At 42.3% G+C, this 17,428-nt stretch overlaps 2 protein-coding genes across 2 annotated transcripts; both read right to left on the bottom strand.

Annotated features, from left to right (window-relative positions):
* Nucleotides 1-77: 77 nt before the first annotated feature.
* On the bottom strand, nucleotides 78-4,676 carry cnppd1 (cyclin Pas1/PHO80 domain containing 1). The gene is made up of 8 exons (XM_034217331.1): nucleotides 4,508-4,676; nucleotides 3,673-3,775; nucleotides 2,974-3,055; nucleotides 2,755-2,875; nucleotides 2,458-2,586; nucleotides 2,311-2,372; nucleotides 2,040-2,157; nucleotides 78-1,947 (listed from the first exon to the last, which is right to left on the bottom strand). Exons 1-8 carry the CDS (start codon nucleotides 4,568-4,570, stop codon nucleotides 1,339-1,341), a joined length of 1,287 nt encoding a protein of 428 aa, XP_034073222.1. The 5' UTR covers nucleotides 4,571-4,676; the 3' UTR covers nucleotides 78-1,338.
* Nucleotides 4,677-4,908: 232 nt separating this feature from the next.
* On the bottom strand, nucleotides 4,909-13,451 carry abcb6a (ATP-binding cassette, sub-family B (MDR/TAP), member 6a). The gene is made up of 21 exons (XM_034217375.1): nucleotides 13,317-13,451; nucleotides 13,107-13,226; nucleotides 12,151-12,674; nucleotides 11,160-11,300; nucleotides 10,050-10,236; nucleotides 9,663-9,755; nucleotides 9,376-9,568; nucleotides 9,178-9,299; nucleotides 8,982-9,091; nucleotides 8,821-8,886; nucleotides 7,977-8,102; nucleotides 7,810-7,886; nucleotides 7,654-7,717; nucleotides 7,474-7,559; nucleotides 7,321-7,378; nucleotides 7,133-7,237; nucleotides 6,632-6,806; nucleotides 6,432-6,544; nucleotides 6,246-6,340; nucleotides 6,094-6,162; nucleotides 4,909-6,017 (listed from the first exon to the last, which is right to left on the bottom strand). The coding sequence occupies exons 3-21, from the start codon at nucleotides 12,664-12,666 to the stop codon at nucleotides 5,858-5,860; spliced, it is 2,556 nt and encodes an 851-aa protein (XP_034073266.1). The 5' UTR covers nucleotides 12,667-12,674; nucleotides 13,107-13,226; nucleotides 13,317-13,451; the 3' UTR covers nucleotides 4,909-5,857.
* Nucleotides 13,452-17,428: the final 3,977 nt, after the last annotated feature.

Raw genomic sequence — 17,428 nt, 5'->3', positions numbered from 1 at the left:
TGGCATAAGATTAATCCTTGAAATGTTATCTCTTGTGATCTCAGATGACAATGTTGTTAAAAGATGATTCACAAATGTCCCAAAGAAATGCATCCTTTATTATTTCTACAGATTTGTACAATATTTGCATTTTACACCATGTACAAAATTAAAGGACTTCGTGCTGTATCAAATTCCGATGTCCAGAGCGATTTTATCGAAGTATCAATTACAAAGTGAATGTCCTGGGGACCGTGTATAACTGTACATGAAAACAAAACGGATTCTTCACATTTTCCTCCGGTGTTCAAAATACACACACTGCTGTTATAGCGGAGTGAAATGTCCTCTTGCAGTGAAAATGGAGCCAGATGTGCAAAGTTCAGACTGCATCAACAGAGAAACACTTCTGCTAGCTTGTAACGTTCTATTCAAAATGTTATCTTCAGAAGCACCCGGCAGACATTGCGTCCATGAAACCCATCGTATGTATACACTTTTCCCATGTAGGCTAATCTCTTAAATGTGGCTACATGACCCTGTTACACATGGCATTAAGGTTGTGTGACATCCTGTTGCTATATAGAATCTGGAAGGTTTACACGCTATAAATGACCAGAATAAGGTACACTGAGGTATGGAGACGTTGCATTCAAATGGTCTTTTCCCTTTCTTTGACGCTTCCTCTTGAATAAAAGGGGAGAGTTTAAAGATGGGAGACAATTTGTTTTACAAACTAAGTCAAATCTGGTTTATAAAATCAGTGTTTGATGTAAAGCTCCCGTTGCATACATGACAAATAGATGGTAAAACTAGGCAAATATGGATAAGCAAAAGTAAACTGCTTTAATCCCTTCTTCTCACGGAGCAAATTTAAAATAACAACTCAACTTTCAGATACGCTGCGAAACCTCCGAACACTTCCATGAACTTGCCTAGTAACAAGCAGCCTTAATATAATATTTCAGCTGTAATATAATAACTCAAAATACCACACCCATCACAAAGGCCCTGTGTCACCACCTGGCAGATCTGAACTTCCAAACAATATTAAAAAGCTTAGCAAAACAGTTTGGTTGCAGCCAATGAAAAACAAACTCTCCTGCATTTAAAACCAGTTGCAGAGAACTAAGAGAACACTATGGCATTTTACTTATGGCAAATGTATTCTGCAGTGCTATGCTGTAAGTGAACTTCCACCACCTCACTCCTACTGTGCCTCATACCTCTCTCCTTTGCACCTGTATTCTAGATCTGGAAAAGTAAACAAAAACCTGACGTCAAACAGTCATGAGTAGAATGCTGGTTTCATTTCCAGAGTCCGTCACCACAGGTCCACAGCAGCCATGTTTCCTGTCACTACCCGGGCATGAGCAGAGCTTGAGCTTTATCGACAGGCAGCATAGTCTCTGCAGGGCGACAGGGTCCCAGCTGTAGAGGGGGAAACAGGCGAGAGTTCAGACCTGACCCGGCCCCCCCAAGGAGCCACGACGCATGGTTATCAAGGGGGCCGTGAGTAAAGACTGTTGAGGTGTTTCTAAGCCCGCACTCGAGACGAGGAAGGGACGCCAGACAGCCGGGACAGAAGAAGGAGACAGGAGACCAGGTCTGGGGAGGACCAGGATCAGTTTCAGGATGTATGTGACCCATTGAGGCGAGGAGGGACCCCCAGAGACACAACACTGACGTCTGGGAGGTAACAGGTGGTGGACTGTGCTCTTCTTCCTGGTTGATTCCAAGTGTTCCGGTCTGACGGTTCTCACTCTTGTTAGCGGGAACACAACAGGGGAGGCGCGGGGCGGCAGGAGAAGCTTTCTCATTGAGGTCGGGGGTCTTGAGGTCTGGGATAATGTCAGCTGGACGCTGGGCCTGTCCGCTCCTGGAGAGACTGAGCTGGTGCAGCACGGCGCTGGTGGCGATGAGCCCGGCAACACTGGTCAGATACACCAGGCCGAGCATACAGGACACCTGGAGATAGAATCAATACGGATTTACGATACACCTGAAACATCTCAAGCATACATATCACCCCGGCTGCTTTGAAACAAACTCCCTCCCACCTTGGTGAAGTGCTGGCAGATGGCTGCGAGGGCTTGGCTCCAGGCTGATTGTTCCAGAAGCACACAGAGGTCGGTGTAGGTGAACCAGCCGCGCTTCATTCCCTGCCGCTCTGCAATGCTGCGGATACAGAAATACTGGTTACGCCAGAAACAGTGCTTTCAAAAAAATCTACTTTCTCATGTTTTGTTTTACATGTAGGATTGCTTGACTCAAGAACAACTGTGTATAATGTCAAAACTGTAGCGCAGGTTGAAAGAGAAGACTACCAACCTGGTTTCCACTTGACTTAGTATATCAAATAAGTCATTTGGCTCCGTGAAGAGGCTCCACTCCTATAAGATATTACACAATGGTTGAGACGGAGGACTTGACCCACACATGCACGTAAACACCACATAGAAATGCCAACACACTCACGATGGCATTCAAGAAGTTCATCTCCAGGTTATTGACCGTTTTCACGTCCAACTTCCCAGCTGCTCCCCACTCGTCGTTGAAAACCTCTTCTTCCTCACCTTCGTCATACAGGTACTTGCTGGCAACCATCTTATTCAGAGAGATTTGTTAATGCATTATCCTATTTACATGATTAATTCAAGATAACAGAAGTAGAATGACAACAGCACGTATTAAACTCCATTCTGAAATGAGCAGTGCCCATGCCAGATATCACAGTGACACATTTGGATTGACCCATGACTCCAACACACATACCATGGAGATCAGGAAGAGGTCAGAGGAGGAGATCTTTTGTAGGTATTCAGGGTTTCTATGTCGGAGCCTTTCAATGTAAACAAGAGCCAGCATCATGGCACACGGAGAGATGCAAGCTTCCCTGCAGCAGAAAATAGAAACGTTTTTACGAGGTTTGACTGGCGCAGGGCCACACTCACTGCCTGTAGCAAGGCACCATCGATGCATAGAAGGACAAACCTGGAAACATGTGCCGCATATTTCTTCTGGAGCTTTCTGATGGGGCTTGGGGCAGACTTCTGGAAGATTTCCACAGCGATATCTGGCATCGCAGAGAGTATGAAGACAAAGTTAACACAACAGTGGTGGAATATAACTAACTACATTTATGGAAGTATTGTTCTTAAGTAAAAAATAAATAAATGGAGGTATGTTTTTACACATTTAGTGACTAGTTACTTTGTCAATTTGGGTTCTTAATACACAAATATAAAGTATAAACATTAAGCTACCTAGTTGTAGATAAATCAAATAAACCCCACTTTCTTTTAGTGGAACATTGAAGTGACGAACACATTAATGCACCAATAATTATAATATATAGTACTTAAGTTGGCCATTCAGCATTGTGAGTACTTTTGATACTTTAAGTATAATTGGATGCTAATACTTTAACTGTAGACGAGTATTTCTACACTGTAGTATTGCTACTTTTAAAGTGAATCCTTTTCGATACTTCTTCCACCTCGTGTACTATCACAATCTATTTGAGTTTTTAATGTATTGTGTACATGTCGCAACAACTTCACAGATGTCCTGACATTGATTATAGCAAATCTGCCAAACCCTTGTACCGGAAGTATTTATTATGGAGGTGTGCCAGAGAGGAGCTGAGTCAGTTATGTACCAACATTGTTAAAAAGCTCATATTTAACTCACCTGTAACAGGGCAAGAGAGGGCATCTAAAGAGATGTCTTTGTCCAGACCATAGTACAGGCGCTTCCTCACTCTGTCTGTCAGCCTCTGGTGTCCAGGAAGGAACTGCAACACAACAGCATGGACATTACAAAAAGCAATGATTAGGGGAACTAACGTTAAACAGGTAGAATATTAGTAAAGTTAATTAAAACACTCAAGAGTAAATAACATCCTACTTTTACATTTTGTTAGCTGTAATTGGCCCTTCGTAGTGTTTATTTGACAATAAGTCTACAGATTTGTATCCGTCACAGTCAACTAGTATGTATTTTACTTTATAGTTCTGTTATATTGTCTATTTAGAGACGTTTATATTTGATGTTTGTTTACTTTCTAATCTTTTTATTTCTCAAATGATGTGCAAAGCCTTATTTTAACCTGCTGCTGTTACGAAAACGTGTCTCAATTTGGGATCAATAAAGTACATCTTATCTTATTTATCTTTACCCAGTTCTCGTTATACCCACATGTTTACAGGAAGTGTGGCCCATACGCCATATTGTTTAACATTAGCTCTATGCTAAGCTAACGCTAGGCCTGTCGATTGTCAACAGGCGCAAAATGACAGTAGCTAACAAAGTGCTGTCGTTTAGAGCTTGGTCTTTTTATGAATGTTTTTAAACGACACATTGTTCAGGTGGAATAAGAAACAATTTAATCAAACTAAATCACAGCTATGTTACCTAATGTCCCCGGTCAGTGTATTATGAGGAACACAATGTTACCAGCTGACAGAAACTAATGCGCCTAGCTTTAGCTTCCGTACTTTGTTGACCGAGCTACTCGACAACATACCGTAAACTCCTGGAAGTCCGAGAACTGAAATGTCTTCTCGTTGAATAAAGCGTCGAAATCCATATTTACTATAGATTATACATTAGTCCACTGAATGTTGAAGAGACGACTGTTTTGGCCTCCGTCCGTCTGACAAGGAGAGCCCGAATAGCAACACGCCCCGACCCGGGACACAGAGGCAGCGTCGAGCAATGCCGCCATCTTGTGGAGATACAGCCACACATATTGACAGGGAGATATCTGAAGACTATCTGTCAAATACACACTAGAAAGGGCTAATTACAGCAATCAACATTTAAAAGTAGGATATTACTTACATTAAGTGTGCATGGAATAGCATATTCAATTAAATGCAAAAGGTCTGAGGGTTATTCCTAAAATAACTGGTACATTTCACAGGCTGGAATACATGGAAAACAACTTTTATTTTTTACAAGTCAAATGAGCAATACCTTATGTCACAAAGATATACAACATTGCAAATTCTTATTTAGAAATTGTGTACATGAAGTGAAAATAATGGTTGGTATTATAAGTGCATTATCTATTAAGTTTGATCTTTTTCACAGCAGATCATTTGACTTTATGCAGAAGAAGCAGCTATGACGGATATCTGAGGTTTAATATCCATGTGCCGGCTCTTATTGTCTGCACCACTTTATATGTAAATGAGCCAGTCTAAAGTCAGTTCTTTAAAAAAAGAAATCACAGGTTATTTAATGTTCAATATTCCTTAACCCTTAAGACGAGCAACACACTTCACTTTAGCTTACTGATCAAGAGTATAAAGACGCTTGCACATACAAAAAGTATCACTCACTTACATTTAAATAACAGCAGAGCTCAGATATAATAAATAAAAACAAAGCTGAATACATTCCCAATTGACAGTTCATTTACATACCCATTGTCATTCATCCCTATTTCTTGCACCTCTCCCTTTATATCTTTAAATAGTGCATATCAGGACTTAGATTAAGAAAATATGTTTTAAATTAGTCAGCATAAACCGACAAAAGTCATGTCTAACATATAAAAATAAAGACAATGTTAAAAGATGGCAGGAGGTCTTTTAAATGTAATAATATCTTTAAAGAAATTTGCTAAACATTGAACCACTGAGAGTTACCCTGATGAATGCGTGGGTCTTAATGCACTACTTTTCATTACGTTTTGAAATAATAATTCAGGACGGATTTCTTTTATAACAATTGTACCTTTTAGGGGTATAAAAGTCATTTGGACACCACCAGATTATGTGCGCCGCCTCAGTTTGGTTAAGGCACCTTCTCTACTCTCAAGTCCACTTTCAGTTTGACTCACAAAAGTAACAAAAGCTCAGAAGCACATTCAGTGACCGTGGTGGTCTACAGAGGTGGACGGCGGCTGCATTTTCTCAGACTTGAGGTCTTTGGCTTCTGTGTCTGAGGAGGAGTCGCAGTCCAGGGCCTGCTGCTGGTTCATCCACATGTCAGCGTACAGGCCTCCCTTAGCCAGCAGCTCCTCGTGCCTGGGAGGGAGAGAAGGTGTGTCACTTCAAGTTCAAAGAGATCATGAGGGTGAAAGTGAGAACATTTCACACTCACCGTCCTCGCTCGGCGACCCGGCCGTCCCTGATAACCAGAATCTGGTCTGCTGCGATTATAGTGGACAACCTTTAACAAAGAAGAAGGGGTTAACTCAACCTTTTGAAACAAATTAAAACACAGAACAATTCTACAGCTCGTGCAACTCTTACCTGTGAGCTACGACAACTGTTGTTCTGTTGGCACAGACTTTATTCAGCGAGGCCTGGATGTTGCGTTCTGTCTGTGTGTCCAGAGCAGATGTGGCCTGCAGAGAGACATTCATCGACATAACTTGGACTGCAGGAATATTTCCCAAGGCTTCAATCTTTATTTGAAATGTTCTTTTGTAATCTCACCTCATCCAGCAGTATGATCTGTGGTGCTTTGAGGATAGTTCTGGCGATGGCCACCCTTTGCTTCTCTCCTCCACTCAGCTTCAGACCTCTTTCACCGACCTGTGTTTCATAACCTGCCAGAGAAGAAAAAAATCTGAATCACAGAGGGGAAATGTACATTGTTACGGCAAAATTGTACAGTTACATTATCTTTGCGTTACCTTCAGGGAACGTCATGATTTTGTCGTGTATATCAGCCGCGGCGGCCGCCTCCTCCACCTCCTGGTCGAAGGCGGAGATGCGGCCGTAGCGGATGTTGTTCCTGATGGTGTCGTTGAACAGCACGGTGTCCTGGGGAACCACGCCGATGTGAGACCGCAGAGAGGCCTGCTTCACCTGAGGAGAAAACAATGAGACGTATTCATTACTAGTCCAACGAGAGCCCGTAAACCCACTCAGTCACACACGGCTTTATTAAAGACATCGTAAAATGTGCTTTCATTGCTCTCCGTGATCTCAGGAGCAACATAACAAGGGGCCTTATCATTTAAACCTGCTACTTAGCGCCGGTGATGCTATTTAAGCTGTGTCTGATTACTATGTAAGGCTCATTATGTTAATGCATCAATGCATCACAGAGGCACTGCTTGAACTCCAGAAGTATATGCTTTGATCATCCTGTGCCTAATTGCACTTGTAATTGTGTTTCCATGTTCATTTACTTTTGATATGTCCTGCCCGTCGATGCTAATGCAGCCTCCCTGAACGTCATAGAAACGGAAGATGAGTCTCATGATGGTGCTCTTCCCTGAGCCGGACGGTCCCACCTGGGGAGGTTCAGAGGAAAAGACAACAGTCACACTTTATTGTAAGAGTGAGTGGATCATTTAGAAATGAAGTGGTTCCTTACCAGGGCAACCGTCTGTCCTGGAAGCACGGTGAAGGACACATCCCTGAGGATCTCCTTGCTGTGCAGAAAGAGGGTTGGAACATTCAAACTAAGTCATCCACACACTGTATTACATCATGAAACAACATGCCGTCATATCGAGTGGGAACCAACCCGTTTACGTAGCTGAAGTAAACGTTCTCAAACTCCACTTTTCCCTTTTTATATTGAAGACTTCCTGCATTCACTACATCCTTCACCTGCATGACAGAGCAAGTACAGAACATGTCAAACAAAAAGGTGGATAACAAAACAGGGAAACACAAAACAGGCATGGTCCGGTCTGAAATGTACCTCTTCGTCCTCTTCGAAAAGATCAAACATGCTCTCCATGTCAATGAAAGAGTTCTGGATCATTCTGAAGAAGAAGAAAATGGAGCCAACCGTTTACAACAACCTTCACAATGGATGGGTTTTCAGCACGGTGCGTTCAAAGACTTTTCTTCTTACCTGTAGTAAGTACCAAACCAGTTGAGGGGGGTGTACAGCTGGATGATGTAGCTACCAAAGAGAACAAAATCTCCAACCTAGAATAAAATGATTGTTATTCTTCCCATCTAATTCGTAAAAGACGATTCAAGAATATATATCATTGTTTCCCTGGATGTGATTAGTACCTGAAACTTCCCCTCCGTCACAAAGTAGGCGCAGAGCAGGGAGCCGGCCAGCAGGCCCGACCCGATGATGAGGTTCTGGGTTTGGTTGAGGAAGGCCAGCGACGCCTGGGTCTTCCACTCCGACACCTGAAGACAGGAGGAGGAAGACCTTCAGAACCAGGATGCATGGACTGGGTATACATGTAATAATGGATGCCAATATGCTGCACATTAGCTGGTAAACAACTAGATCAGTGTTTCTCAAACTTTTTCATACCAAGGACCGCGGACCAACTAACTCCACAAATATCCCAAATCACATCGTTTTTCTAGAACAGATTACAAATCGCCTGAAAATGGTACAAACAAGTGGCAACATGTGTGACGAAGGTGTTGCGCGGTGCTATATCATGCAATCGAAAGTGAAACTTAACCTCGCTCCATTGCGGAGATATTCCCGCGAGAGTGCGGAAAACTTAAAATGTATTTATTTATTTCAAATGTGAAATTGTACCAATATACTCACGGACCACTAGGGGGCGCTCACGGACCACACTTTGAGAAGCACTGAACTAGATTATTAAATGTTCTGGAATGACAATAGCTTCATTCACAAGTGGTATATCCATGTTTTCCTATAGTCTTTGTTTTGAAACGTATCTTGCCTTAAAAATCATATTTCAGAGTTTGGCCATCTGCCGTTTTGAACATACAGCAGTGAGAATATCAAATGGATTATCATCCCATTGTAAAATACTGGATTTAAAATCAACTTGCAAATGGATTTTATTGAATGAATCCTCTCCTTCCTGAAAACAGCGATGACTAAACGCAGGCTAAATGTTTAAATGGAAACTCCACTCGCCTGATATTGCAAGATGGCGTCCTCAAAGCGGCTGACCTCATAGTTCTCTGCATTGTAGTATTTCACCTATGGAACAGATCAAATAAGAACAAAAAGTTGACATTTTCTGGAATCATTTGGCATCTTAATGAGTCAAACTGACTATAAAATGTTTGTTGTACCGTCTCAAAGTTCAACAAGGAGTCCACAGCTTTGGTCTTAGTTTTGTTGTCCAGCTGGTTCATCTCTCGCCTGTACTTGGTCCTCCACTCAGTGATGATGATGGTCAGAGCTGGGGGAAATATAAACAGGCAATAAAAAACCTTATGGGGAAAATGTGTCGGTTTTAGTAAATATACAGAATTTGAGATAGCTTACTGAGGTACAGGGCCATGCAGACGAACACGATGAGGCCGAACCAGGCGTTGAAATACGTGATGAAGTAGATGATAGAAATGATAATATCTGCGAAGGTTGGGAGGATGCTGAACACTATGTAGCTGTAGGGAACATCAAAGAGTCAGTAAGTCAATTATTCATTCAAATTGAAGGAAAAATAATGGGTCTATTTCGTACCTGAGCAGGCTGTTGATGGAGGACGTGCCGCGGTCGATGCTCCGCAGCACGTCGCCTGTTTTGCGGCCCAGGTGCCAGCGCAGGGAGAGGGAGTGCAGGTGGCCGAAGAGACGCACCTGCACCACGCGGTTAGTGAACTGCTGCACCCGGATCCACAGGAAGGAGCGCAGGTTACTGACGAAACCAGAGGACCCTGGGAAGAGGAGGAGAGAGCGGCGTCACTACCCTCACGTTGGAGTGTGATTAGAGACAGAACATCAATGCAGAGTCGTCTGAGCTGCTCCTACCTGCACCGCCGCCCTGCAACAGCTTCAGCAGGACATAAATACACACTGTGGTGGCCAGAGTCCTCCAGCTGCTGCCATCAGTCAGCTCATTCACTGAGAAGGAGACCAGAGAAAAGCAAAAGTCAGGTATTTGGCTTGAAGATAAGGTAGATAGACAAGACGGTAAGGGAGGAACTTGGAAGCCATCACAAGAATCGTGTTTTTATTTGATCTCATCGCACACCCTGAGGAACTTTGTCTGCAAGCTACCACCTCTATTTTTAACATTGGTACGTTGTATGTGGCTCTTGAGGCATGACATCAAACTGAATTTAAAGGAATAACACCATTAGCTTGTTGTGTTAAAGCTACGGATCATCAGCTCTGAAATAAAAACCAATGACTCACCAATATTCTTGTAGTAAATGGGAACAAAGACGTTAATCGCTCGCTCGAATCCCAGCAGCGTGAGACAGAAGAGGACCAGCATCTGGAGGAAGACGTTTCCTTTGGGCCACATGTAGGGCACCAGCAAGCGGGCCTTCTTGGTGAAGCCCTGCCAGGTGGACTGGTTCGGTTCTCCGCCCAGCAGGCTCTGAGATACACAAACATATTAAATACTCTACCGGACATGTGGAGGCAGGAAGGGAGAAACATGGACACGGATTGAAAAAAAGGAAGAAATTAACATTGGTGCAAGAAGTATTCATATATTTTACTTAAGTATAAGTAGTAATACCACAGTCTACATACTCCACTTTAGGTTAAGTACAGAAGTTACTATCCGAATGTACTCAAAGGATAAAGTACTCAATATGCAGAATCCAGTCATAAACCCATCCGCACTCTCAGGTCTTCTGCTTCCCTCAGCCTCACTGCACCCCCCTTCCGTTTAACCACCATGGGGTCTAGAGCCTTCAGCCGCTCTGCACCCCGCCTCTGGAACTCCCTCCCACCTGACATCCGCAACACTGACTCTCTCCCCATTTTCAAATCACGCCTCAAAACATATCTCTTCACACTCGCATATCCACCCTGATCATTATCCATCACACATCCTCTGTTTTATTTATTTGATTTGTTGCATTGTCTTGTTTATGTTTCTTATGCTGGTGTTAGGTATTGTGTATCTTGTTTTTTTATGTGTTTGTACGGCGACCTTGAGAGCCTTGAAAGGCGCCTATATAAAATAAATGAATTATTATTATTATTATAAAGTTAAAAGTAAAACATATGTTTGTATGCATTAAAGTGTAGCATCCTATGTTGAAAATGTTTCTATTATTTATGTTTTGGACCAAACTGTTATTCTGTAACGGTAACAAGTACAGTATTTCCCTCTGAAATTGGTGTAAAGTATCTTAAAATGGGAATACTCAATTCAATTACGAGTACTTTAAAGTTTTACTCGTTGAATTCCACCACTAGACATTAAATGCTAACCAAAGAGCAAAATTAGCATATGAAATGCTCTACACAGGAATTGCTCAATATAAAAGTGATTTAAGTCTGTGCTACCTGTTGGCCGGTCTCTACGTCCCGCTCATCCTCGTTTATCAGTAGCATGTACGGTTTCCGTGGCAACCCTGGAGCTTTGAGACCAATGAAGAAGAGCAGCCCGGTGCCGCTGTAGCGCAGCAGCCACAGGGCAAACTGCACCTGGGGGTAAAATAAAACACATTTAATCAGCATGTGATATTGAACAGATGTCAATGCATGAAACAGCTTTTTATAATACAAATACTCTATTAAATGTGTCTTTTATAAACACATAGGCCAAGCCTCTGAGTCATTTACATCAATGTCTTTTCATAAAAGTTACTGTAATAACATTTATTCTAGGTTCATTTTAAAAAGGGGGTTTAAGGCTTAACATTCAATTGAGTAAAGCACAGTATACACAGTTTATGGAGGTATGAGTACATTTTTGCTAAACAATATTTAAAACTAAAGACAGGTTAAATAATAAAAATACATTTTACATAACACTTAGATAACCAGGAAGTTGCTGACTCAGAGTGGGAGGTGCAGTATGATTGGTTAACAGTGTAGCTTTTAGGATCTGAAAGTCAGATTGAACAATGACTCAGCAAAAACGTGGCTCTTGCTCACTCACATCAATGTTGTGCATGTTTTGCATGCCAGCCTGAACTAAGCTAGCAGAGCAGCAGGAGTGTCTGACACACCTTCATTTATTCTAGAATAATTAACTGACCTATTATGGACTGTTAAAATACACAACATCGGACATATAAAATATTAACAGGAGTGATAAAGGGATTTATTGCATTATAATGAAAGAAATTAACAAATAACTGAATAGATAGCAATGTAGATAAACTCCAAAAACATGTGACACGCTGGTACAAAGGAGAGCAAAGAAGTAACGATAGGATCTATATGCAGTTCATAACATATAGATCATATTCAGTCTGAACATAGTATACAATTAGTGACTCAAATCTCCTTTTCTCCAACATATGGTGAAGCTGATGTGGCGTCTCCTCACCTGTTGCCGATTGTTCTCCATCCCCCACCACCAGTGAGGGCTGTACCAGGACACGAAAGCCAGGTTCTCAGCAGCGAAAGCCACGGCCCAGAACAGCAGCAGGGCCGCACTGTGGCCCCTGGTCCGGTCCATCAGCAGGGCCCGACGCCTCTCCACCCTCAGCAGGGCTATAGACCAGGCCCAGCCCAGCGCAGAGAAGCAGCCGTACAGCACCACGTACCCCGGGAGCTCCCCCCCACTGGCCGCCCGCCACACCATCAACCCCAGGAACTGGAGCAGCAGGAGGCCGGAGACGAACTGCTGGAACCCGTAGAGACGGGAGCGAGGGATGAATTTAGGTTCCATCGATGTGCCATACTTCTGGTAGAATATGCAGTGGATGGTGCCGAGGAAGAAGGCGATGGTGAGCAGGATGGTGGGGACCAGAGTGAAGTAGAAGCAGGGGGAGATGCCTTCATCCACCCAGGTTTGGGAGATGGAGGAATTGGCTTCGCAGTAGCTGTGCATGAACACCATGGCTGCAGCTGTGGAGGAACAGACATTATTTTCCTTAGATATATCTGTTTGCATCTCACAAATGTATGTACTACACAAGCAGTATTTATTCCACTGTACAGTATTTCATTTTACATTCTGTTCTTGTTTATCTTGTTCCATTTGACATGATACTCCTGCATTCACTGGTATTGTATTTGACATGAATATAGTTCACTTAGTTCATTACTTGCAAATTGGTCATGTTTTATTAAATTATGTCTAATATATATTCATGGTGATTGTTGGAGGAGCCTGGGACTTAAGATGTTCATTGCCCTAACTTCACTGTAGATACTTTGCATATGACAATAAAGCCTTTGAATCTTGAATGAAGAAATGAAAAACTAACAAAGAAAAAGGCACCACGAGAAGCATGTCTTTCAGAGGCTCTACACATAGTTATTTAGCTGTATATTTACCTTAATGACCAGGAGCTTGCTGTCCACTTCACAGTCGATGCTAACACTCCAGTGTCAGTAACAGAGGTTACTGAACAAGTCCACTCGAAGAGGTTAGCTGCTAGCTGTTAGCTTTGTCGGCTACACAGATTCAACACAAAATACCGATTATAACGAGACAGACTGGGAAGAGTATAAGAAATACCTAGAAATAATTCTGTCATCGCTTACATCTACAATCTGTACTCATGTTGTGAGCGCTGTTGTCCTTGTTGCGTGCATGTTAAACAACACCCATCCATGACTCGGCAATCGGTGCTTTACGAAACTGGGGTTTGACGGCATGGTCTGGGGCTGAGCGGCACTTAGCGCCCTCTGGTGGTCAAAACCAGACATGACTCATGGAGGCAGGAAGGGAGAAACATGGACACAGTTTAAAAAAAGGAAGAAATTAACATTGGTGCAAGAAGTATCCATATATTTTACTTAAGTATAAGCAGTAATACCACAGTATACATACTCCACTTTAGGTTAGGTTCAGAAGTTACTATCCGAATGTACTCAAAGGATAAAGTACTCAATATGCAGAATTGGTCCATTCCCAATCATACATTTTTCATAAACGTACATGATTTAAAAACATGTTTTTATGCATTAAAGTGTAGCATCCTATGTTGAAAAAAAACCAAAAATGTTCCTATTTCATGTTTTGGACCAAACTGTTATTCTGTAACTTGTGTAGTGGAGTAAAAAGTACAGTATTTCCCTCTGAAATTGGTGTAAAGTATCTTAAAATGGGAATGCTTGATTAAATTACGAGTACTTTTAAGTTTTACTCGTTGAAAATCACCACTAGACATTAAATGCAAATCAAAGAGCAAATATCAACCTTAAACTAAACCCAAACTTTGTAGTGGTGATGTTGTAATCAATTCGTTCAGTGTTTCACTTATTTTCAGTTAAAATGTACATAATTAACCAAGTATCACTCTTATTCCATACAAAGGATGATGTGTATCTTTTGCAATGGATTGGATATAAAATGATAAACGCAATCTAGAAAAATAATAACGTGCAATCAGGGGCGGTTCTAGGGGGGGCAGGGGGGGCCAGTGCCCCATAACACTGCATTTGGACCCCCCCTGTGGCCCCCCTGAAAAAAAGGGAAAAAAAGAAGAAGTTTATGATTAAACGATTTATTGGCTGACGGAATAGGTGGAACTAACGATATTTGTAATTCTAGTCGGACCCATTAGAGAGAGCACACCTTTATCTATTTCATATAGTTGTAAAAAATAAAGCAAGAAATATATAAGACAGTAACACAAATTTAAAACAGTTTAAAAGGGGAGTGATTAGTAAAATATGCATAAATAAAAAGAAAGAATGCTAACTAGGTAAGATAAGAATAAACAAGTTGAAATGTTTGTTATTGGTTGTGATCATATTCTAAAGATGTTTGGATTATTGAAAAGTATACAGCTCCCTTTCATCTGAGTGTAAATTTATTTTGTGCTCAAAGTGCATCAGATTGATGCATTTAACTTCAACATTTAAAAAAAAGTCTTCCCGGGGGTGCATGCCCCCGGACCCCCCTAGAGGATGTGAGGTCCACCCCCCAAATAAAGCAGGTTAAAATAATTAAATTGCATACATTGTTCTTTTAGTAAACACTGAAAACGGGTCCCACAGACCCAAACAGTGCACCAAGGTTAAAGGTCAGCATATCATAATGTTAAAATGTGCTAAATATATACACTGCAAAATACAACAAAAAGGAGTAAAAGTAGCTCACGACTTGTTTTATATTTTGAAAGTAGCTCTCATCCTAAAAAAGGTTCCTGAAATAAATATGTGTAATGAAACAAATACCAATAACTGTATTGCATTGTTTTCTTATGCGCAATTACTTCATACTGTCTTTTTCGTCCTGCATTTATTGGGCCCCCCTCAGAAAATAACTGGCCCCAGCCTGCCCCCCCCAGTCAAATTGGTCTAGAACCGCCACTGCGTGCAATGCTCCAAGGTGGTCACTAGATGGAAATAAATACTAAGGTATAACCAGAGGAGGCAATGTATGAGCAATAGTTAAGAAAAGCTCCTTGAGGTTATAAAAAAAAAATACTTGAGATGGAACATAACATAACATATTATATATAGCATGATATATAACTCTAACAGTGTGTCACTTGTACTGCTATATTCAGTGAATGAGTGATTAATCTTTATAGCAACATAGCCAAAGTCATTTTAAAGTCACACGAACATAAAAAGGGTGTGTAAATTTCCCATCAAACTCTAAATTCAGGATTTAGTACAAAGAAAGGAAGTGACTCAAAAGCCATCTGTCGCGTCTGTGCTTCCTGTGAGGATGAATAAAAGACCCCAGAGTGTATGTATGTGCGTATGTACCTGCTTGTAAAGGGAAATAATGGGAAGCGTATCCTGATGGAGTGATTAAGAAAAGAGCTTACTTCCACTCACACTTGCACACACACACAGGACATAGGCTGAGATGGAAAAGGGGTAAATCTTATCATTTAGAGCCTTCACAATGGGCATAAAGAGCTGCTAATCTGCTTCATCTCCCCGGCTCTTTTGTTGGAGTGGAAATGGACCTTCTGTCCATCGGCTGCATGTCACCCCGCTCCTTTGTCTCCCAGTGGATGTGATGGCCTGCCCATCACATCCCTCATCTCTCTCCTCTTCTGTGGGCGTCTCCAGCTCGACATACAGACTCAGCTGGAGCTCTGGTATAAGTCCTAATGTCTTTTCCCCTGAATTCAATCCCACCTTTTCTCTCATTCTCATTTATGCTTCTTTGTCCGCGTGAGGCTGCCTGACACATATGGATGGTAACAGGCGGGGATAAGACGGATGTGTATGCCAATCTAATCCCTTGATTTAGTACGAAAAGAATAGTGGTGGTGTTCGGAAAGCTACGTCCAATCTCATTAGTACTAAGGGCGATCAATATAGCTTTCGGTTGTGCTGAATGTAGTATTCACTGAAGGATTGAGCTCTGTGAATACAGTTCTTACCAGCGGCTCACGAGCAGATGACCTTTGACTCCATTAATACTCGTGAATCTATTGTGTGGCTGTTGGATTAGCTTTCTCTGCAACAGCGCTGAGGAACAAGGCACTGAGTCACCATCATCTTTCATTTACCATCCGAATAGAAGCTAATAAGCCATCGTTTTGTTATTCATGTGCCAGAAAAGCAAGATTTTATTCTATTTCTCAGATATTTTGAAGGTATGATGCTACATCATATTCAGGCATGTCTCCAAAGTCTTTACTCATGCCACAGCTTCACACTACGTCTGTTTTTCAAGCTTATCTGCCAGATCCAAAGTCACAAACAGACTTTCCTGGAAAAGTATATGCGCCAAGTCCTTGGTTAAGACATCTGGTCTACACTTGGCTGTCTGCAGGGGAATTCTCCATTCACAAAGTTTTCAACCTGTTTCATCATCCAGTGAATGGACCACCTACAGTTTGTGTGCTGGGTAAAGGCAGTCTGGACTAACACATTCTTCCTGTGAGGGGATAATAAAGAATGACATGTTCTTACTTTTTGATATGTAACCCAAGGCTTTTAACGTCTCAGCACATGGGGTCGATGACCACCAGCGCTAGAGAAGGGCTTTCCCCTCAGAGAGCCTCTCCACTCGGCTTGACATTGTGTCTCTGAGTCTGAGCTTGAACTGTGAGACCCCGGCCGCCCACTGAGAGGAGTTCAGCCTCCTACTCCTGCTGCGAAGAGAGCAGCGGCGGGGAGAGGGTCTCCTGTCAAACTGCTCTCGATAAACACAAAGGGACTACCCACAGCAGTCCTCTTCATAGACAGGAGATAGTCTGAGGGGAAAAGAGGGGATTTGGAGTGAGAAGTGGGAGAGGGGGAGTGTGTGTGTGTGTGTGTGTGTGTGTGTGTGTGTGTACAAGATAACACAGATAAGAGAAGGCATATTGAGGCCCCAGTGTGTGGGTGAGTCTGTCACATGTACACAGGGAGATAGGCCGAGGCAAAGAGGTATTGTTAACCTCACTTCAGACACAATGGACTGGAAAACTAGCAGCATCTTTTTCCTCCACACACGGGCCCTTTCTCATTTCACTAATTTCCCCTCCTCGACTCCTATCCTCGTCACTTAGTCCCGCCCACAGGAGATGCGAGCGGAGGAATCGAGGAGGGAACCGAGGAGAGAGGAGGGGAAGCAGCAGGCGGTTAGAGAACTCCTCTCCTCTGAGCGGTCATTTTAAAGAGACGTCCATCAATGATGACAGGAGGCACAGCAGCAGATGTGTTCATGACGACTTATATATTTACTTTTAATTCAT

This window comes from Gymnodraco acuticeps, unplaced genomic scaffold, assembly GCF_902827175.1.
Source record: "Gymnodraco acuticeps unplaced genomic scaffold, fGymAcu1.1, whole genome shotgun sequence".
NCBI lineage: Eukaryota > Metazoa > Chordata > Actinopteri > Perciformes > Bathydraconidae > Gymnodraco > Gymnodraco acuticeps.
The sequence above is the reverse complement of the archived record's forward strand: the minus strand, read 5'-3'. Positions and strand labels throughout refer to the sequence as shown.